Source organism: Cavia porcellus, unplaced genomic scaffold (assembly GCF_034190915.1).
Source record: "Cavia porcellus strain 051 isolate PalLab524CR breed Dunkin Hartley unplaced genomic scaffold, mCavPor4.1 scaffold_5, whole genome shotgun sequence".
Classification (NCBI taxonomy): domain Eukaryota; kingdom Metazoa; phylum Chordata; class Mammalia; order Rodentia; family Caviidae; genus Cavia; species Cavia porcellus.
The window spans coordinates 82,619,392-82,643,178 of NW_026947488.1; the positions used below are offsets into that span (position 1 = coordinate 82,619,392).

General features: G+C 36.6%; 1 protein-coding gene across 7 annotated transcripts in view; it reads right to left on the reverse strand.

Moving 5' to 3' along the window:
* The window catches only part of Veph1 (ventricular zone expressed PH domain containing 1), a 236,848-nt gene that overhangs the window by 15,243 nt on the left and 197,818 nt on the right, over positions 1-23,787 (reverse strand). For all 7 annotated transcript variants that reach the window (XM_063249249.1, XM_063249247.1, XM_063249245.1 and 4 more), the window contains one exon: positions 9,237-9,354. In XM_063249249.1, coding sequence (XP_063105319.1) covers positions 9,237-9,354 — 118 coding nt within the window. The remainder of the gene's footprint in view (positions 1-9,236; positions 9,355-23,787) is intronic.

Below are 23,787 nucleotides of genomic sequence, written 5' to 3' on the forward strand. Positions count from 1 at the left end.
TTTAGATTTTCATTTCCTAAACTGTGTGTGTTCTGGAGGTCACTACTGTCCCAATTTTCTGCACTTTCCAAAGCACCACTTCAAAACTACTGAGTGTGTTTTAGGGTGAGGTAAGGGTTCTTGCATTTTTAAAAAGATCCCTAGGTGATTCATTGTACCTCAGGATTTTCTAGGGAATTATTAGTGTTCTCACAGAAGAAGACAGTACTAAGTCATATAATATACAAAAAATAAAACAAAAACCCAGTGATAGGAAGAAATCGTTGTGACATTTCTATGAAATAAAAGAATAGAATGGCAGTATAAAATCGTATTTGTGTCCTTAGATTCAATGAACAGGGTTACAAAGAAAGTGCTCAGAATTGGTGTTTGTGAAATTTAACTTAATTATTGTTTTTTCAGTGAGACAACAATTCTAAGGAAACTCGCCAAGAAGATAACCTGGTTAGTAGTTCTGAGTTGTGTGTGTTTTCACCTTTGTACTTTTATTAGAATCTCATCAAAGTAGATTGACCCAGACTTTGCTGAGTAATGACTGATAGAGACCTCTAGGAAAAGGCCAAGAGGGTAGAGACGAATGGAAACAATTGCCTATTCTTAGAATTAAACATTTTATTTTGTTTTGTAAAGAAAGGGTCTCTCTATGTGGTTCATGGTGGCCTTGAACTCACTATATACCCTTGGCCGGCCCTGAACTTGTAGTAATCCTCTTGCCTCAGCTTCCAGAGTGCTGAGATTATAGGCTTGCATCATTATATCTGGTGAATTAAACTTTTAGTAAGAAAGAATTTCACACACCTACTCTACGTTGGTCCTATTTTGTGCATTAATAGATCTCAGGATTAGATTTTACTGGCAACATCTGGCCATATCACTTTAGATAATTTTAAATGTTGAACACCTTTCCACACCATTTGGACCTTGTAGCACTTGCTGGGTGTTGGGAAAAATGGTCTGCCCGTGTCAGGTGTGTGGGAAGGAGGCCAGCTTGTCTGAGTGGTACAAGCTGAGCACACTGTTGTAACCACTGTCCCTCTTGCCTGTGTGTTGTTGGTATTCTGATACACTGCAAGGTGTTAGTTACAAGGCTTTTAGGGGAGTTTTTAAAACACAAGTTTCATCTTAGATTTCAGCACTTAGCCTCAAGCCTTTTGGCACTGAGCAGAAGTTTACACTGTCTGTGCTGGCAGCTTGAGTTACAACTTATACACCATCACGTGCTTTATGTTATATATATATATATATACATACGAATATAAATATATTTATATATACATAATTATACATATGCTTCTAATATACACACATATATAAATACCTCCAACATTCAGTTAAGTGAAATAATCTGTTCATCATAGTACTTTTGAAAAAATGTATTTAAGAAGAGATTGCTTATACAAAGAATATATTTTGCACAAAAGTTAGCTGTAAATGTCATCATATGTGTATCTGCCCTTTTTCTTCTAAAGTGAATCTCTTGTACATTGATTAATTTAGGCTTTTGTCACTACTTGATTTACGAAAAATTTTACCGTTTAAAATTTTTGAACATACAAACTTTAGGCATCCATTTATTTGCTAAAGATTCATTTAGTATCTAGTATGTGCTAGTGTTTGAGAATGAAGAGAGGAGAGAGCACTTCACTGAACTTAGTGTAGACTGGAAGACATAGCTAGTAATCAAATAACCACACTAAAAAAGCGAGGTGCCAGCCATGGCCAGTGTTGCGGAAAATGTTAGTGAGGAGATTACAAAGTCTTCCCTAGAAAAATGATCTAATATATTTTAAGAGAATTTTGGTCATCACCTTTCAGAACAATTCTACTTTTTAATTTATCTATATAAATACATTAGGAGAAAAATCTGATTTTCACTACAAGTCCACCTATTTTCAAGGTATCATTTTGCTTTTTAACAGCCACAGAGAATGAAATCCTTAAATATGTTGCTAGAGGGTGGTTATATTTTGCCTAGGAACTCATCCTATCCACTATCCTAGAAACTTATGGTACAGATTATTCTTTTTCTCCTCTGTACTTAGCTTCTCCTCATAAATGAATGCTTCCATTGGCCTTTACACAGGCTCAGGGGACTTAACTTCTCCTTTTTCCTCTACTACTGCTGTATTTCTCATCTCCTCTTAGAAGCCAAGAGGTCTGTCTTCTCCGCCTCCTTGTTCTTTCCTCCTGACCCAGCCCTCTATAATCAGGCCTCTAATCCCATTACCTCTCTTACTGGCATTAACAACCTGCAGGCAGTGTTGACATCACGCTATGGCCTCCTAGTAGCATTCAGTTCTGTTGACTCCTCTTTCTTAAAGTATTCTCTTCTTTTCGTTTCTGTAGCATAACACTTCTCTTGTTCCTCTTCTATTCTTTAGATAGTCCTTCTCAGTCTTTCCAGCCCAGGTTCCTTTACCCAGCTATTTACTCTGGAGCACTTTTCTTCCTTATATATTCTTATTCCAATCTATCCTCCTGGTTTAACAACTTGAGTAACTATTTCCATAAGACAGCTTTTAAATACAGACATGAAGTTGACTCTTTTTCTCTGAACTCTAGATTTACCTCCCACCACCCCCTCAACTACTTTCAAGGTACCTTAAATTCAGTTCATGTCAGTTAAAACTCACCACTGTCTCTCCTTTGCCCCCTGGAAAAAAGTCTTTTCCTGGCATACTCCAGCTCAGGAAACACACCATTCAATCTGTTGCACCAAGCAGAGACCCATTGTCCTCTCCATTGCTCCTGTGCAATCTGCTACCCCATACTGAGAATTTTACTTTTTAAGTTGTCCTCAAATCTGTCCATCACTCTGCATAGCTCTAGTGCAAACTGGCTTCAGTTCTTACCTAAAACAATGGTAAAAGCCTTCTCCCTGAACTACTCAGGACTCTTCCAGTCTTCCTCATACACTGGCCAAAATAATCTCTTTGAAGCACAATTCTGATGGTGCCATATCTTGCTTGAAATCTCACACAGCTTCTTATAGCTCTTAGCTTAAAGATGCAACTCTGAAACAAGTCCTTCGCAGTTTCAGTGGAATCACCTTCCCAGCCTCTTCGGCTAAGCTTGTCTAATACCTTTCTACTCTGTCTCACCTGCCAGGAAGAATTTTTTCCATTCTCCATACTTACTATACTTTCCTCCCTCTCACCGGTGAGTTTTATTTTATTTTCCTGAAATTCCCTTTCTGTCCTCTTCACTGATTTATTGCAGTCCTTAGTCCTCTGATTACAACTCAGATTCACTGCTTCAGAGAAGAACTTCCCAAAGGACACATTCCATACTTGGTGACTTGTTTATGGATAATCACAAGGTGACAAGTACATTGTGGGAAGTATAAATCCTATCAGATACTTCTACTCTACATCAGGAAATGATTGTTGGCCAATATGGAAAAGGCAGAAGGAATAGAGGAGTGATGCCGGATGAAAATTGAAGTTAACGCTTAGAAGTGTCAGATTTACTGATTATAGCTTGTTTCCCATCAAGGCCCACAAGTTATTAGCAAATTGACTGTGGGTTCTGTGTATATGTGAATATGGAAATATTTTAGAATAATATTGCAACTGGGTTTCCATAATCGTGAACATAGCAACTTTTCTTATAAAAATGTTAATTTTCCAAAAGTTAATTTCAAGGTTTCAGTTCAGTTTTACTTAATTTTTATTTTATTTTATTTTTATTTTTAGATGAGGTTTTGCTATGTTGCCCAGGCTGGTCTTGAACTCCAGGCTCAAACAGTCCTCCTGCATAACTGGGAATACAAATCTAAACCATCACACTTGGCTTTTTAACACTTTAAAAATTTTGATAAAGTGTTATATTTTAAGTTAAATTTGAAAGTTGTATAATGAAATAAATCCTATTTTCTTTTATAGTTAGCCAATCCAATTACATGATACATAGATTACTCAGTCATCCATCTGTTTATCAAATAGTTATTAAACACTTCTGTGTGCCAGGCGCTGGGTAGGGCATACAAAGATGCAGAATATATGGCTTCTCCTCTTTTGGTACATTGAGAGAGCCAAAGCCAGTAAGCAGTAAGCAAAAGATTGAGAGCATATAGGGCAATTTAACAGAGAGGGGGTAGGCCCAGGGCACAGAAGCATAGAACAGGAAGATGGATGAGGACAAGAAAGGGAGAAGGAAAACACTTCAAAATAACAAATTATCTGAGATGATAGTTGCATATATGTTTTGTTATTGATGATTCAAACTATTTTTAAACAACAAAGTGGCATTTACATAATCAATACACACTTAGTAGTCACCAACAGTATATAAATGTGAAAATGTGAAGCTATCTGTAATAAGCATTGCATTGTTTTTGGTATTCTAACATCACTTAGTGTATAAAACAGTACTCTAACATTTTTGGTAGAAGGAAAGATACCATAAGGCAAATCTAGCCAGTGCATTAACCGAAATTGAGTCTCGTAAAGCTCTGTAGATGCTAATATTAAGATTGAATGGTGATGTTTCACAATAGTGAACTTGTAAAGGTATTTGCAGCCCTAGCAGTTGAGTTCTCAGAGGCCATTTAGCCCATTTTCATATCAATATCTGGAGCAGAAAGGTATCTCGTCCACAATAAGGGTATCTGTTAAAGGAGAACCACAACTACAGCCACCATTCATTTTTGGAGTCCAAACAAAATCTCCTTAAAAATGAAACCTTTTAAATACAGATTTGAAACCATCTCTATTTGCCAATGCAGCCTAATGGACACTGTGTTCTTATAACACAATCATTTGAAATCAATTTTATAGTGCAATCATGATAGGAAGTCGTTGGAAAAGAATTCTCGCATTTTGTTTTAGAACCCATGAAAATTCCTGCTGACAGTCACTTTCCAAATCTGACTTATCTCGTGACGCAGAGAGCAATTACACGGGAGATGGCTCAGATTTATAGAGGACACTATGAGTGCCAAAACTCTAAGCTATTTCTCGTAGGGTGTAAGAACAAAGGCATCTCATGTGTCTTGAGAAACAAGAGTAAAAGTCATGACCTAGTTCTTCCTCCTCATTTTAAAAAATGTGACTGAGTAAATATAAAGCCAGATGTGTCACAGAACAGTCCTGCTGACTAATTCTTACTGTTAGCATGCACTATCCAATTCCAAGACACAGAGGCGGCTTTTAAGGGTGATTTGCATGGTTTTCCAGAAATAAGTTACATCCTGTTAAATACACTTGTCCAATCTCTATTCTCTCACTCACAGGGAGCAACAGGACCTGCCAGAAACACCACCATGCATGTCTCCACGGATTACTAAATTATTTCTATGATTTTCTAATCTTGTACTCTGTAATTCTATAAAATGCGTATCAAAGATGAATCAGCAATTGGGAGCACAGGAATCAGCTTGTGTCGTAATCATTTTCAACATGGAATTTTTCACATGTTACCATATCAAAGTTCCTGACCTTCTTGTAAAGTCATCAAGAAGGCAGAGTACTTCTAAAAAACTAGACTTCCTCTGGGTCTTACAATATATGACAATGTTAGGGAATACCTTTTCTTGGAATTTTTGAAATTGCATGTCCCGTAACTTGCATTTGCCTTGGAGGTTGAAATTTCAGATCCTGGAATCAGCCATGTACCACTTGGTATCTACGTGACCCTAGCAAAACTACTTAATCTTTCTGTGTTTCAGGGTGCTTATCTGTAAAATAGAGTTAATTGTGGTGATAAAGTGAGAAAATGTATGTAAAGCTAAATATATAGGTAGTTATATTGATAAATGTTAGCAATTGTGGTGATTTCAGAGTCTCTGTTCTATTCTAGCATTTAGTTTCTTCTCACTTTATCTGAATTAAATTGGATAAAAAATTTTATAGAACACTAGTAAATTCTAGTGAGTTTCTTTGTGTAGATGGTGAAATTGGTGGTAAGATACTGCTGGGGATTTTATCTGAAGAGGGGAATGTACTCAGCTGATGATGAAAATTGACTGATATATCATCAATTTATAAAGGACTCATGGCTTTGTCTACACATTGTAAGAAGTATTTTATATTTCTGTATGGCTTTCCTTATGTCTAATTGCTGCATGTTTTTTCCTCTCAAAACATGCTAGCCAGAATTTTAAAAAATATTGGAATACTGACTAGATAGAATAATTATTGTGTCACTGATCTGTCCTAGTAAAAAGCATCCCACATCCAAGCTGGGCATGGTAGTGCATGGCTGTAACCCCAGAACTTGGGAGTCTGTGGTAGGTAGGCTGCAGATTTGGGTCCTGTCTGAGCCATTTAGTGACAGTCTGTCTCAAAATAAAGGGTAAAAGGCCTAGAAATGTAACTCAGTACCAGAACCCAGGGTTCAATCTCCAGTACTTAAAACAAAACAGAACAAACAAACCAAAATTTTAAAAATGCAGTTTATATAGTGTTTTGCATGAACATTTTATCCTATTGCTTTAGCTCCTCTTCCCAGGGGCTGACAAAGCAACTGACTTTGGTGTAGACAGTGATGAAACCCAGAACCATGCACAGCACACAGTGACGCACTGTAGATTTAGATGCTAAAACAGGCAGGGAATTGGACACTTTGGCTTCCAATAGATGATTTCTTTCAAGGAGGAAATAGCACAAACTTCCATTTACCAGGTTCAAACACTCTGGGTTTTGTATAATTAATTTGCTATGCTTAACATATAACCACAATCTTGAAACATCATACTCAAAGTATATTTGACTTTGCCCTTTATAAATATTATATATTCATTCACTCACTCAACAAGTATTTATTGCATATTAAAATCATACAGAGAAGCATGCTCAATTGCTTCACATATGCCTTCTGGCCATAACTTGATTATGAATCCTCTGGAGAGCAGGGATATTATTCCTGACTCACATTTTTATCCCAAGGTTCAACCTGTAGAAGACATTCAACTAGTACAACAAAAATATATATATATATTCTGCATAAATGAAAAATGGGGGCAAATACTACGCTAGATGTACATTACCAATACAGAATATTTATTCCTATGTCTTGATCTTCATTCAATTTGGAATTTGAGTAGCACATGAATGCAAATACTATTGCTATGAATAATATTTTTGCAGCAGATTTAGACCTTTCACTTAAATATATACTCATGTGCTTATATAAAATAAGAAAATGAAACAGACAACGTATACATACTCTTAACAGAGTAAAAGGTGTTTTTTTTTTTGGTGAAAACAACAGATTAAAATAGGATTTCTCTCAGACTCAAGTCCCCTTTCATGTAGTTAAAGAAAATGAACAAAGAAATCCAAACACACTGAAGTTTTCAGGGCCAAACATTTTGATTCAATGTGTTCTGCCATAAAATATTTGGCCTTGTTTGAGTTTTTATTGCTATATGCTCTCATCTATATTTAACTGTGAGAAACACAAGTAAGAAAAAGTAAATGTGCAAAATGTTCTTTTCAAGTGCATGACAGTGGATTGGTGAAAACATACATTAAAAGAACACTTTGTGTTTTCAACTTTCAGCCTCTTTTCTAAGGCTTCCCTTAGCCAGATACAATTAAATATTTGTTGAACTAAGGACTCAACTTACTTGGAGTGAAAACCCTTAAGGGGCTTCTCAGAACCACCTAAGGTAGGTACCTTATTTCACCATGCTCTCAAATAAAACTTCTTTTATGCTCTGTCTTTTTCATATGTGAAATAAGGTCTAATTAGAAAGTTTTATAATGGAGACATTCAATTCCCCAATTCCTTATTTGCCTGAATTAACTTTTTAAAATTAGGGTGTTCATATCTGGCATGGATTCAATTTGGACTCTGGCATCAGCCAACAATCTGTGCCTTGCAGAGACTGGCATCTTTAGCTGCCAGGTCCTTCCATCCATACCTTTTCCATGGGGTAATGCATTTTAATTGGTACCTCTCCGTGAGTTTCTCACATCTCCATATGGCCCAGTGAACACACTTTTTTGATTCAGCTTCAACATCTTGGCAATTAACAAGAGGATAGGACTGCCACAATGCATAATCTTTAAGATGTACAGAATCCTCAAATTAGAGGACTGTATACAGGTGGTGTATTCAATGGCTACCTAGGGAATGGCTCATCTACAAAATAGTGTTGTGTTTGATAGTATTTTATACTGCTCGCTTGGTCTAAATCACAGTTTCTAAGCTGTGCAACTAGAATTATTAATTTAGATATATAATGTTATTCCAAAGACTTATATGTTTAGAAGGTTGTTAAATTATAGGGACACAATACTCATCAGTAGTTCAGAAACTGATTGTGCTATTAGGAGGTGGGGCTTGGCTGGAGGAACCAACTCACTGGGGGAATGATCTAGAAGGGTTTATAATCCTGGATCCTTGCTTTGCTCTCTCTTTCTTGGCTGCCACAGGTTGAGCACCTTTTCCTTCACCAAGTCCCTCTGCCATCTTGGTTCTGCCTTGAAGCCAGCCAACTATGGACAGAATCCTTTGAAACTGTAAACCAAAATGCCAAAATAAACCTTTCCTTCTTTAAGTTGTAGGTGTTGGATATTTTGTCACCATGATGGGAAAGTGAGGAAGACAAAACCTTGGTCCTCTCAGGGACAAACTAGTCTTTGAAATATTCAGTTTCCAAGGACAACATAACCTTTAGACATAAGATTGTTATCAACTTCTTTCCACTTGTCAGATTGGAGCAAGTGTGTCTAGGAAACAATGGAGATATAGTTAACAACATAGGCTATGGAGTCTGATTGGGTTCAAATCCTGTGTGACTTTGGGTATTTACAAACCACTCTATGCCTCAGTTTCCCCATAAGCAAAACAAATAATATATTAGATTATTTTGAATGGTTATCAGGTAAGATGGTGTATCTGACATGTTTAGTATAGAAATTGGTTCTTCCTTCTTTTGGTTCTGTAGGTGGAACATAGGCCTCATGCATGCTACACAAGCACCCTACTATTAAACTACACCTCTAACTGATACTGTTTTCTTCATCCTCACATACAGGTAAAAGATTGTTCTTATTGGTCATTTCTAGTTCTGGGTTCCCTTCCCTACCAACATCTTTTGGTTTTTCTAACAGCCACTTTGGTGAGGAGCTTTTCTTAGCATGAACAGAGATCAGTCACAATTCTGTGCTTTGTTACAACATGGAATGTTTATGCAAGCAAAAGACCAACTGGAACAATGGAGCTCACAGTTCTCTGTAAATCCAAGGGTCACAAGTGATTCTTAACATCAGATAGGGGGGTCTCACCAGTTGCTTTTTCAGGGTTGTTGCACATGAAGCACTGCCATGCTCCTGCTGTTTCACTGAAGCCAAATACATCAAAGAACCTCACTTCTTCTAGATGGAGCTGTACCTGGTCCAGATCCTGTTTCAGGAACACAAAGCAGAAAAACATGAGCTTATCTGCTTGATGCACAGCATGCAGAGACTAGAAAGGGGAACATGGAATCAGGATGAACAATGCTCAATCTCAGGGCTAAGGATCAAGAGAAAGCACTGAAAAGACCTCTCTCGGCTGGTCTTAGAAAAGAGCACTCAACTCAAACTTATCCCATGGGAGTAGACAGCAAAGGATTATGGGCCAGGGCTGAGTTTTGGGGTCCAGAGATGTATTAGAACTTGAAATGGCTCAGAGTTTTCTTGTGCATAGCAGCAGCTCCAGAATTATAAAAAGGAATGATATCCAAGTGGTAGTTGAAGAAAATGCTTCTGGAAGATTATATCTTTATTTGCATTTTATATAAAATGTACATTAAGAACCAGTTACTCATATCAGAATATATGATTTTTATTAGGTTGGTTTTGAAGGAGCTGCTGGAAAATATGAGGATGGGCTTAAATTTTGCATTCTATTCCATAATACAGCTCTATTGGTTTTAATGCAAAATAATGTTTTGAGTTTGTTATCTGTAAATTAGTTAACTTCATTTCCTCTGAATGATTTAGTGGAATTGGATCACTAAGAAAGTCTCCCCGTTTTACATTTCTGTGGCACCTTGCCAGCATGCTCCTGTTGAGGCCGTAGAGACTCCATTAGACTGTAAATGGATGGAGAACTATTAGCCTAACCAGATCAAATAACTCAACTTTCCTTCAGAAGCTTGCCTATTATGTAAATAACTGGAATCTTTCCTTACAGAGTGGTTAGAACTGAACTTTTAAAATAGTTTCTCCTTTTAAGAAGGACTTAATGTTCTTGTTAACCTTGCATATGCCTAGTCAACTTACATGTTTGTCCTTTGTTGAATGAGGACTTCATTTCCTTCCTTTGACCACCACACTGTTATCCTCTCTACCAATAATAATTATTATTCCCAAGAGCTAAGTGATAGAGGTAATGTTTTCACTGTTTATAATGAATCTAAATAGAGAATGGCCACTTGGCTACTCAGGTCCTAGCCCAAAGCCTGATTTCTGCTTCTACATTTCCTGACACAGGTAAGATGTATGCTAGAGTATACGCTCCTTGAGAGCAGTAATATATCTACTTTGTTTACAGTCATATCAACAGAATCTAGCCTAGTATCAGTATCGGGATAACCTCATTAGTTTTCAGGACTAGTGCAAAGCTCCATTTCCAATGAACTATATGAAAGGTCTTATGGAAAATTTAGAGGAATTCTTTTTTTTACAGAATGTTTTTAGAGAACACTGACATTCACTGGAGCATAAAGAAAATGTGGACAAGGATTTTGTATGTTTTGTTGGCTAGTATAACCTCATATTTACCTTACCTGTAATATAGAAAACATTGAATATATGGAAGAATGAGAGATATAAGCTGAGACTAGAAATTGATTCTTTTCAACATGCTTTATCAAGACCATTATGGTATATGTTTATGAATAGATATTTTAGATGCCTAACATGATGAATATGGCACTTTGATTGCTAACACTTAGTAGCTTATCACAAGCATTCCAACAGGCACTTTATATATAAGAATGTATTTTTAATGAAAGTGATTTAGAATGTGCTCAATGGAAAAAAGACTTTTTTAAAAAAGAATGTTCCCCAAGATAAAGACTGAAGAAGCACCTGGGAGTTTTGTAGGTTTCAAAGGATAAAATTCATATTAAAATTTATGGGGAAAAAGCAGATGTTCATAAATATCAGTTTCAAAACTGCTAAGTCTCTGAAGTCTGTACTTGGCCATTGGCATGCAGATCACTTCTCTGTTTCCTACACAATTAAGGATCAAGTTTTCATACAGCCCAAACACTGCAGCAAATAAAGTACTTAAAATAATACTTAGGGGTTCCTTTGTTTTTCCTGTTCTGAGACCAGAAACATCCCAGGTTATTACCTATAATCCACATTTGTCTTGGCAAAAAGTTACTTAAATAGCTTAAGACAGATGGCAAGCTATATCCCAGTGTTTGAGTTCTGATAAGAGCAGGCTCAGCTCTTTAGAGGATTTAGGTACTAAGCAAAGGGACTGAGAGAAGGAGGTAGATGGTTGCTCTCTGAACTTTTGAAGTCGGCACCAGCAGCCAGCTTCAAATGGAGAGACAGATGAAACGTAACTTAAAACATTTGTGAAAAATCAAGACAAATCACAAAACAAGTATGCACAAACCAACTACATTTAAAAAAATTTTTTTTGACCTCTTAAATGTGCTTGAGATCATTATTTGACTTTCCTATCTTCTTTACCCTTCTGGGTTCTTCAGCCTCTTGGTCTTACCCAAGAATTACTATATAGCTTGAGTTTTTTTAAAGACAAAAGAAGTAAAGTTGATTTGGAGGATTACAGACTTCTTTTAAGACAAGCATAGCTCATGAGAATGACACAGACAATTCATACCAAACTCCAAGTTACTTCATGTTCTAATTGTAATGGGACTGTGGCAGGTAGATGTCTAGTGGTCTCCCAACTCTTGGTGCTCATCTGTTTGTATAATCCTTTCCCTTGGATATGAATTGCTTCTAACCAAGAATAGGTCAAAGGTGATGGATTATTCATCTCATGATTATTAAACACACACAACACTGCATATGTACACACAGCTGTCGTGTTAGCAGATAGATCAGGACTCTCCTGCTGTCCAAATTGCCATAGTATGACCTTCAGGATGGATGACGTCTAACAGTCAGTAAGAGATCAAATCTTTTGGTCCTACAACTGCAAATAAGTGATTTCTGCCAATAACTTGGCCTCTTAGCCAATTTTCAATGTAAATGATAACTCTGTTTAGAGAAGTCATATTTTTCCAAACACTCTTCAAAAGTTATATAGTTGTTATAATAAACATGCACAAAGAAAGATTTTCCTGATGAGAATTATTTCATTCAAAATGGTAAAAAGTCACGGGAGGGAAAAAGGTCTTCAGAAACAACTAGTTAGATCAGTTTTTCTCCAACTGTAAAAAAAAATCATTAATGAGAGTAAGAATTTGGAAAACAGTGTACAAAAAGTCTTTTACAGGGACTCTTGGGGGAAAAATAAACCAAGCAACATGGAAAGATGAGAGAATATTTACAACATTATTTTGCTGACAGATGACAGTCTGAGTCGACAAAATGGATTCTATGAAAGTGTATAGTGGGTCTGGATCGTGTAACATGGTCTATACACTGCAAGAGGGTACTGTGAAACAGTTTTCCAGAAACCAGTGAAAACATACATCTGGAAGAACTTTGGGTTCTGGCACATTTAAATTCTGTTCTAAAGCTTTTTGTGTACAAAAAAAACCACAGGCTTGCCTCATGTGTTCTGTGAATTTCTAGTTAACAGGCTCAAATCTAGCCACATGGTTCAAGTATGTTTTAAGAAATGTCAGCAAAAAATTTTTAGAAATCCTCATCTTTTCCCATAATGAAGGCTTTTTGTCTTTATGATTGTTTCTATTGCAAATACTCTGACTAACTGAGAATCTGGGTTGCAAAATGAACTTTTTGAGGGAACATGATTAGCAACTTATCTTTATAATGTGTTATGTTATACAAGTATTGGTATTTTGAAAAAAACAATCCTGGATTTTGAATGAATAAGTAGCAAAAGAGCCTTTAAAGAATGTTCATGTTACAATTTAATCTTTTTATGTCTTTGAACTTCTGAAAAATATTACTATTGAATTCAGTTCATGCCAGTTGGTATTTCTATCACCTGATGTCAGAAACCATTTGACGAAGAGATGAAGGAGATACATTTCTGTGTTCCAAAGAAGTCAGGTGGGTCCACAGTATTATTTACAGAGGAAAACTGGAATACAACTTCATTCATGTGTGGTATGATTGCTGTTAAGCTTCTTCCTATAAGATTCAGCCTTTAACTGGATCAAATCTTCATCTGGTCTTCAGTTCTATAGCTTTGGAATAGTGTTTTGTCCAGATATTCAACAAATTACTATGTTTACTAGTTCAGGGACATATATCTTATCTCTAATTTATATCAGTCGTAGCATGTAAGTTGTTTATTTCTCATCTCTACTCAACTATCATCATTCAACTTTTAAAACTTTTTTATTTTGTTTTATTTTAAAGAAGATAAGACCAAGGAAAATAAAACAGGGTAAAGCCAATAAAAAATAAACCAGTATAAGTGATACAGGAACTCAAAACCTTATGAAACCAACAATGGTTACTATAATGTCTTTTGTTGTCTTCAAAATAGCTGCAGATACTTTCAGACATAGTAAAAATACTCCATAGCAGAATAGAAGCAATAAAGTCAAGACAGTGAATACAATAAAGGACTTCAAAACAAGCAACTAGTAAATAAAAAATGACTACTGTACTATATCTTGCTGTCTTTGAAATTGCTGCTCATGCCATCAGATTTAACATATTCAAACAAAACAAAAGGGAATGAAACCTAACCCAACAAAACAATGAAAATGATATGGTTTCTCTGTCAATCTCCCTTTCTTTCTCCCTCTGTCTCTCATTCTCATCTTTCCAAGTGGGGTCTTGCTATATTGCCTAGGCTGGCTTCAAATTCCTGGACTTGAGTTGTCTGACTGCTTCAGTGTCTCAAGTAATTGGAACTGCAGCACACACCACTGCACTCAAGTCCAAAAGACTGATTTATATGTGACTGAGTCTTGGAGGTGGGGATTGTAGCTCAGTAGAGCACTTCTTTGCATATATAAGACCCTGAGTTTGATTCCCAATACAGCAAAAAATGATTTATGTTTATGATTTTATCTTCGTAGGTATTACAGGAATTCATATTATTTCATTTTATTTAGGAAGAGTAAAATGTTAATAATTGAAAATATTTGTCTGAATCTATCAGTATGGCAAGTTGACCTTTCTTGAGACCCTCAGTTTTACAGATTGTTAATTCTTGTTTGGCACTGACATCAGGAATCCCTGGAACTTTCCATGAACATCAAACACAGATCCTACCCTGGAAGCTTAACCTCATGAGTTTAGGGTCAGGTCTGGGAATCTACATTTTTTTTTTTTTTTTGTATCTGGAGATTGAACTCATGACCTTGCACTTGCCAGGTAGAGGCTTGTGCTGCTGAGCTAAATCCCTGGCCTGGCATCTGCATTTTTAAAAAAGCTCTTTAAGTTATTCGGCTGTACACTAACTGGAAAGCTAACTGTATGTACCTTTGGAAACCGATGTGGGAATGACTGACCTGTGTCCATTACCTGGTTTTTGAGAAATTTGTCAGTTTCCATGTGCATATGATTTTACGTTGCTACAATATTTGGCTTCGTATTACAAAATATAAAATGATCTGGTCACAAGAGCGCAGTTTTCATTCTTGAAAATCAGATGTATTATTCCAAATTGTGCAAAATGGAAAGAAGAGATGAGGTGTGAAAATTGTTGGTTCTAATTTGAAATTTGAAGTTTGTGTGAGTGAATGTATGAGGAGGGAGCTAGATAGCAGGTAGGACACAGATTATGCAGAGACAGCACAGGAGCCAGCATGGCCATAGAAGAGCTCAGCGTGTTTCAGGCTTCATGTGGATGTCACCCATATGCTATAGCCTACTGGCTTTCATCTTTCTATTCCAAATTAGTAAGGGAACTTGAGGTATACCAGAATATATTAAACCAGTGTGGCAAAATTCTCGTTATCATTATAGACAGCTAAGAAGAGACAACATTGCTGCCATCCTTTGAGATCTTGGGTATTGAGAGGAATTGAATTCCTCTTGGCATTTTGTGGCAACTCTGAATATAGTCTTGGCACCAAGGGACTGGAAGAAAATCCTCATGTTTGTTTCATGTTAGAGAGAAGTTCTAAAGAACATTTTCATTTAAAAACTAATAAACATTATAGAATACAATAACTATATTTGATTTGATCTAAAAAGTCAAACTTTTATATTCAAGGATCACAAAAACATAATTTGACTCAGTATTGGCAAATAACATATCACAGAGTATTGTGTGGTTCCTAAACTTCAGGGAATTGTTGCAAGAATTAACTCATGGATAATTATACTACTTTGCAAATGATAGACGAGCTTTAAAAAGTAGTGAAAATAATGATAACTTAAAAAAATCAAGATCAGAAAATTCCTTTTATGTATATAAAACATAATGCTTTTCATCTGTTAGCTGGATAAGTTTATGCAAATCTTTCTGAAATGAGCGGTTTGTTTAAGAAACACTGGTGTTATGTGCCTAAGAAACATATTTAGTGTCTAAAAGCAGGAAACATCTTATCTGTCTGTTTTTGTTAGTTTGTTGTCAAATCTGGGAGCACTGGATATAATGAGATGCAAACATCACAGGATAAAATGCAGCACAAACATTTCAAAGGGGAGTAACGACGTGCACGTGCTTGATGGAGGCCACAGTGAGATGTACAAGCAGAAATGCTCATGGAAATGTGCATGTGTAATGGTGTAATGAGATGCATAAGTGTAACGATAAGGCATTGAGGGTATAATGTGATTCACAAATGGGAACATTAAATGGGGAGGGTGGAAAGGGCAGGTTGCGATAAGAAGCAGAGAGAAAGAAGGCAATGCTATGCATGAATAGAAGAGCTAGTGAATAACATGTGCATGATGAGGAAGGACATAATGAGGAAAATGGAACAGCATAATGAAGTTCACAGATGGAAGGGTGTAATGAGCTGTGTAGAAACGAGGGAATAATGACAAACATAAAAGGAAGGATTTAATGCTATGAATAAAGAAATGGGCATTAAAAAGATGTGAGGACTGAGGGGAGGTACAGAAGAAAGGGACATTGGTGAAGGATGCAGATAACAAGGTGGGCCAATGCAGAACCTAATGAGGTTCCAAAATGAAAGGGTGCAGTGCGGTATGCCCATTTAAGGAATAATTAGATCCCTACACAGGACGGTAATGAGGAACCCGGGCTCTGCTTAGACACAGACTGTAGCATTCAGGTTTTACCAAGGAGGTGAAAAATGGAAAAAAACTCGAAGCAGAGCCACAGATGTATTTAAATCCAGAAAAGAGATGGCTAACCAGGTGAATTAATGACAGCCTTGAAGTTTTATGAAGTAATAGTTTTACTGTCGTTGTTCACAGAGCTCTGGGCCAGGCATTTTACTAGGGTTTGGATAATGTGTCCTCGCATCTCACACTCCTCACAGTGCCGTGAAGGAAGCAGAGTTGCCTCTAGTCCCCAGATGTAGAAACGGAGCTGCAGTAAGCTAAACCGACTTGCAGAGCATTTGGTGGTGGAGATGGGACTCAAGTCAAGTCACCTGTATTCTAACTGCCTTTGCCTGTATTCTGCTGTTTTCTAAGAGTTGACTCTGGGGCCCTCAGCCCTAGAATTATTAGAATCATTTGTCAAAGCTTCGGTGTCACGAGCCTACCATTTGTGATGTCTACACAAGCCCCGGGGCTGGCATTTCCAACAAGCTTCTCAGGGACTCTTACAGTCCCAGCTGGGAAAGATCAACACTAGGGAAGGCAGTGACATAATGCTGCACTCAGCTTTCATGGGGAAAGGGGTTTCTAAGCAGCCTGAGGACTTTCGGTTTGTTATAAGGAGGCCTGTTTACTGGTAGGAGGTGCCTGAGGTGGGGCACCGAGTGACTTCATGGACTGCCCTTTAGCAGGGAGATTTTTAAAAACTCTTGCTTTCATCTTGGTCCTCATCAAGAGCCCCAAACTGTATTGAACATAGTACAGAAATACAAAAAAATGTATTGAAAATAATTATAGAAAACATTTATATACTGAATTCAAATAAAGTAGAGATTAATCCATCTTCCTGTCACCCCAAAAAGGGAAGAAGGTAATGTATTCCAATCACTTTGTGGTAATTAGAACCAAAACTTCTCTAATCCACATGCAATGCTGAGGTTTTAAAATTAAGAGCAAATGATTCCATTGAGTGTTTTGTTTCTCGATATCGTTAGTGTCGAGGTGTATGAATAGTTACGATATTTTTAGGTAAAAACTTAGAATTTATATTTTGAAGTGAGTTTTAAAGCAGGATAGCTACGGATATGTTAGCTAGAGGTGCTGCTCAATACCTTTTTAGAAGTCTCTTTTGAAGTAGTTTTCAGAGCATATTTGTCACAACGAAAGAAAATAGAAAAAATGTCTCATCACTGTCATGAAACTCAGCTTTTCATGTGAAAATCTATATTCAGTTTGAGGAGTTTCTTTCTATAACGTACCTGACCCAGATAAATGCTGGGTTATTTGTGAAAATGAAATTTTCTCAAAATGTGAAAATTTTGTCATGACTACAAATATGTAGTCACAACATATTCACTGAGTAGCTGCTCTGCCAGAGGCCAGAAGTGAATTGGAAGACCCTGATTGACAGTGGGAAGGACAGAGACATTAAAATAAAATGATATCTGCTGATTACTTTATTGACATTTGATTAAAAGGTCATGAGAATATGGTGGAGGCAATCGCTTACTTTGTTTGGAGGTTACTTGAAGAGAAATTGAAATGAAATAATACCGTGGGGCTTATTGAATTCTTCCAGTGTGCCAGTCTTATTCTTCCAAGAGTTTTGTGTGCATAGTGTCTTTTAAATCTCATAATATCCCCATGAAGCGCGAACTGTGATATTTTGTATTTTTCAGGTGAAGACCCTGAGACACAGAAGAGTTAGATAAAAAAGGAGCTAAGTAAGTGGTAGAGCCAGGATTCTAGCCCAGATCCCAAGTTTCTGGCTGCTACTTTGATGGATCTACTCTGAGGATAAATGGATAGGGGTGCTGTTTATTCGAACAGTTTGGTGCCCACTGTTTATAGGCATTCATACAAAACCCTTGATAGCAGCAAGGGCAAAAAATTTTTGCTTATGCACTGATTATTTAAGAAAAGAATCTAAACCACTATTGAGTTAGAACAGACAGTCAGAGGGACTGCATACCTCTGTTCCCCTAGGGATAGAGTTATTTTGTTAACTATTTTCTAAAGATTTTTTCTTTTTTTCTTAATTTCCTTGGCTGATGCAGAACATCTGGCTGACTGTGAAGGAATGTTCCCGACAGTAGTAAAATGGACATACTTCATTATGGGACAGTGTGGCTGGTGAAACATGAGGAAAACACAATGTATGTGATAAACCAGGATTTCAGCTACACCAAGAAAATATTTCTATGGCAATTTAAAACTTTTCAAGAGGCATATGTATAACATTAGTATAGTATATATGGATGGTTGTTAGGGAGACATGAATAGTATCTACTTATTACCAAAATGTAAGGGTAATAAATTTCCAAGGAGAATATAAAAATTAAGAAACAAGAACTATAAAACAACAGGCCAGTGCACAACAATGAAAAAACAAAAACCCTGGTTTTAAGTGGTGAGTTACATTACTTAGGTCCAATGTGCAATCACTTAACATAATGGGTTATGCATGTAGAACTGCTTAAACAATGGACTTTGATGGATAGCTGTGAAGGGAAAGACATGAATTCAAATTAGGTTGGAGTTAGTGTTTAGGGAGGTAAAGTTTAGAATTTGGCTGGACTTCCAAATTCACTGGTCCGAAGGCATCAATAAAAGCATGTTTGTAGAAGTCTCTAAGGTTGAGGTTATTTCTCTCAAGGACTTCTTATCTTCTAACTTCTCATCTTAGGTCAATTACATTAATCCTAGCTGAACTATTGTGCGGCTGTGGCAGAGGGTTTATTGATACTGTATAAACTGTGATAATTCATCTTGGGCTTAAGCTGCAACTTTTCTGGTGTCACCTACCATTGTGAGTTGTTCACAGAGCTTGGTGGAAATACACCATAGTCAGATAACTTCATCTGTGGCTGTTGTCTGTCTTCCTTGACCTTGGCCAGCTGTATGATGGATGTGCTTATGCTATTAGTTCGAAAGGGAATTGCAGAGTATGTGTTGAGACTGGGAGAAGAGAAGGTTGTTGTGAAGAGAATCCATCTTTTTATTTTTCACTCAGAAAATAATCATGTTTTATTCTGGACTCTAGAGATCATATTTCTGATTTCTCTATTGGCTTTTCAGTGGGGTTTTAAGCTTTTCTTTTGTTTGGCGTCTCTAACCTCCATCCCTTCAAACACACTTTTCACTTGTCTTCAGACATTTCACCATTGGATTACTGCTTCACTGAGAATCCCATGTTTAAGCCAGCACGCACTCCGTCGCAGCGCCTGAATAGTTGATCATGGCTGAGGAAAAGCAGATTTCTGTTTTATCTCAGATCTGCTATCATGAAACAAGCTCAGTTCTCAAGACTAGCATTGATTCCTTCAGATGGCAAGGTTTCCATGACCGAATTGCCTTTTACTAGGCCCTACCTCTTAAAGGTTCACTGCCACACTGAGGGCCACACCGCCAGCACATGGACCCCTGGGAACACTCAGTCCATATTCAAACCGTGGAAGTCCTTTTCTGACATAGTCTCCATGGCAGTCTGAGTGGTCATTTAACAATGAGCTGGGTGTGAGAGACTGAAGGATTATATTTCTTTCTGCTTCCCGAAATTCATATGTTGAAATCTTAAACTTCAAGGTGATAGTATTTGGAGGTGAGGCTTTGGGATTTAAAAATTCATAAATCGGCTAATGCCTTCATAAAAAGAGACTCCAGAGAGCTTCCTTGCCTCTTCTTCCAAGTGAGCACAGAGTGAGGAGGTACTACATATAAGCCAGAAAGTAGAGCTTCATCAGACACTGAATCTGCCTGGATCTTGGATGAATCTGCCTTTCTCTCCAGGATGGTAAGAAATAAATTTCTGCTGTTTATAAGCTATCCAGCTTGTGACATTTTGTTATAGCAGCCTAACAGATATAGACACCGGACATTGTCTTTTGCCCAGAATTCTTCAATGGCTTCCCATAGACTGCAATAAAAGCCACGCTCATTGCCATTGGTCTATAAGGTAGGAGTGGATTTCCCCAGACTCACTCTCTGGTCTTCACTCTCCCCTGCATCCACTGCCTCCTATCTGGCCCTTTCACTTCTTCCAAGGCTGCAGAAGGGGAGTGTGCTCACTCCAGGGTTGGGCATGATGGTTCACTGTGATGCAGGAAGAAGAAAATAGTACAACTTTCATTTTTTTATTTTTCTTTTTAAAAATATGTATTTTTGGCTAGCACATCAGTTATACATATCAGTGGGGTACATTGTGATATTTTGAAATACATACAATGAATCAGGGTAATTAACCTTTCCCTCTCTTTATCATTTCTTTATGTTAAGATATTTTGAGCTCCTTTTTCCTAAATCTTCAGAAAAAAAAAAATGGGTTTAATGAACAATTGTCATCCTTCTGTGCTGTGGAGTGCCAGAGCCTATTCCTTTTATCTAACCGTATTTTAGGACCTGTTATCCAACCTCCCTTTATTCTCTACCTCCCCTTCCCAGTCTCTAGTGATTATTGTTCCAATTTAGATTGACTTACTTTTTAGCTTCCATATATGAGGGAGAATATACAGGGTCTTTTTGTGTGTAACTTTTTTACTTAATATAATGTCCTCTAGTTCCATTCACTGGGCTATAAATGACAGGTACAATAAAAAGTAAAGTGAGAGTTGGGGATTTAGCTCAGTGGCATAAGCAATCGCCTAGCAAGCACAAAGTCGTGAGTTCAATCCTCAGCACCACAAAAAACAAAAAACAAAAAAAAGTGAAGTGAATGCTTAAATTTAAAAACATTACAATAAAAGATACCTTTCAAATGTAAATGCCTTTCAAAATACTCCCTCTTGCTTGGAACATGTCTTTCCCATTGTTTTTAGACTTTCTGAAGTAGTTTTGAAAGGACTCTTTGGAGAGTATCTTTAGTTGTACTGTTGTGACTGTCCTGAGGTCCTGAATCAATTCAAAACATTTCTTTCATGGTCATTTTGACTTTGGGGAAGAGCCAGATGTCACATGCTGCCAGGTCCAGTGAGTGAGAACATACCATAATATTTTTATTGGCCAGAAATTGCTATAAATACTTTGAACGGATTCAAGAAATTGAGACAGCCAGGAGGAGACACAGTAAACATGAACAGACACTAGTGCTGTTCAGTAGTGCCACAAGAAACATGTGCATGTAGCTATTTTTTTAGATATGCTCGTTTCATTTCCTTTGGATACATATCCAGAGGTGGGATACACAGGTCATATGGTAGTTCTATTTTACTTTTTATTTTTTAAATAAGAGAGGATAAAAATGATACAGAATTATTGCATATTTTTTATCTTCAAAGTAGTTGTTCAGATTATAGATTTAGGCATAAAAATTATCAAACAATGAAAATGCAAACTGTTCTTTTTTATAAACTAGCAGAGATTTGTAGTATAGTTATCTACCTGGTATATACATACATATTCACATACATATGTATACATATATACATATAATCTTTTCTCCTTTCCTATATCACAGTTGTTCTTTCCTTTTGGGCATTTTCTTACCCTCTCATTTTCACTATATCTATTGTACATTTTAGAACTTACTCTTTCACTTTTTTTTTACACTAGGGAGACTATGATATTTACACATGTGAGTCTGATTTATTTCACGTATGAGTATGTTATCAAGTTGCATCCATTTACTTATAAAATCCTCAAACTTATTGTCTTTATAGATGACTAATATTCCATTGTATAAAAATATCACATCTTTTTTATCCATTACTTGATTGATGAGCACATGTGTTGTTTCCAAGATTTAGCTATTACAAATTGTGCTGCTATAAACTTGGGTGCACATATAGCAGTGTGGCATAATGTTTTCAGTTCTTCTGGGAAAGCACCCAGAAAGGAAATAGCTGGATTGAATGGGACCTCCAAGAATCTCCACACTAATTTCCACAGTGAGTTTACCAGTCTGTACTCCTACCAACAATGTAGAAGGATTTCTTTTTTCTCCACAGCCCTGCCAACATTTGTTATTGATTATTTCTTGATGACAGCCGTTTTTTCTGGAGTGAGATAGAATCTCAGTGTTGTTTTAATTTGCAATTCTGGAATGACCAGTGATGTTAAACATTTTTTCATGTATTTATTTGTCATTTTGAATTTGAGGGGCCTGATGTTTTTCAGTTCTTCATGTATTCTACATATAAGTCCTTTGTCTGAGAGGCAGTTGGGTAATTTTGTTTGTTCTATGGGTTTTCTTTTCATTCTGTTGGTTATTTCTTTTGATGTGCAAAAACCAGAATGAGAATCCAGTTGTTGATTATTTGATGTACTTCCTGTGCAATTTGTGTTTTGTTCATGAACTCTTTGCCTCCCTTTAGGTCTTCAAGATTTCTACCTACCTTGTCATCCAGTAGAGAGAATGTTCTGTTTTAATATTTAGATCTTTGATCCCTTTTGACTTTAATTTAGTGCATGGTGATAGACATGGGTCTAGTGTTTATTGTCAGCATGTGGAAAGCCAATTTTTCCAGCACCATTTATAAAAGAGGCTGGCTTCCTGCCAGTGAACATGTTTGGCTCCTTTGTCAAAGGTAAAGTAGCTGAGTGTCCTTGTAGTTGTGTCTACATCTTCTAATCTGTCCCACTAATTCTTTTTTTTTTTTTTTTTTTTTTGGTACTGGGGATCAGCTTACAACTCACAACAGCAAGGAAGGTGCTTATGCTGCTGAGCTAAATCCTCGGCCTCCTGTCCCACTGATTCTTAAGTTCATTTTTTTTGCCAGTACCATGCTGATTTTATCACAGTAGCTTTGTAGTATCACTTCAAGCCAGGTATTATGATTCCTCCTGCCTTGCTTTTGTTGCCCAGGATTGCCTTTGTTACTCTAGTTCTCTTCTGTTTAAAAATGAATTTTAGGAATATATTCTCTAGAAATATGCTAATGATATTTTGATTGGGATTGCATTACATTTGTATTACAGTTTTGGCAGTATAACTATTTTCTTTTTCTTTTTTTAAATTTTATTTAAAAGAGAAAAAAACCTAAAACAGTATACAGGTACAAGTAATACAGAATTTCAAAAAAAAAAAAAAGAAATCACTAGTTAATAGATTACATATTGTCATCTTAGAAATAGTTGTTCAAGTTACAGGATTAAAGCATACAAAGTGGACATTCAAACAGTGAGACTGCAAACAGTTGTGTTCAATGATCCAACAAAAACTTAGTAATATGGTCATCTATCTTAACACATGCAGTTTTATCGAGTATGGCTATTTTCACAATGTCAGTTCTTCTTATGTAAGAGTAAGAGATATCTTTGCATTTTCTGATATCCTTTTCAGTCATGGTTTTTTGAGTACTATAGTTTTCAATACTTAGATCTTTTACATCTTTTGTTAGGTTGATTCCTAAGTATTTCATTTTTTTGAATTCCACTGTGAAAGGTGATTTTTCTCTAATTTCTCTCTCATTGAGTTTGTTGTTTGTGTGCAAGAATGCTACTGGTTTAGGAGGGCTGATTTGGTTTCCAGCTATGCTGCTGA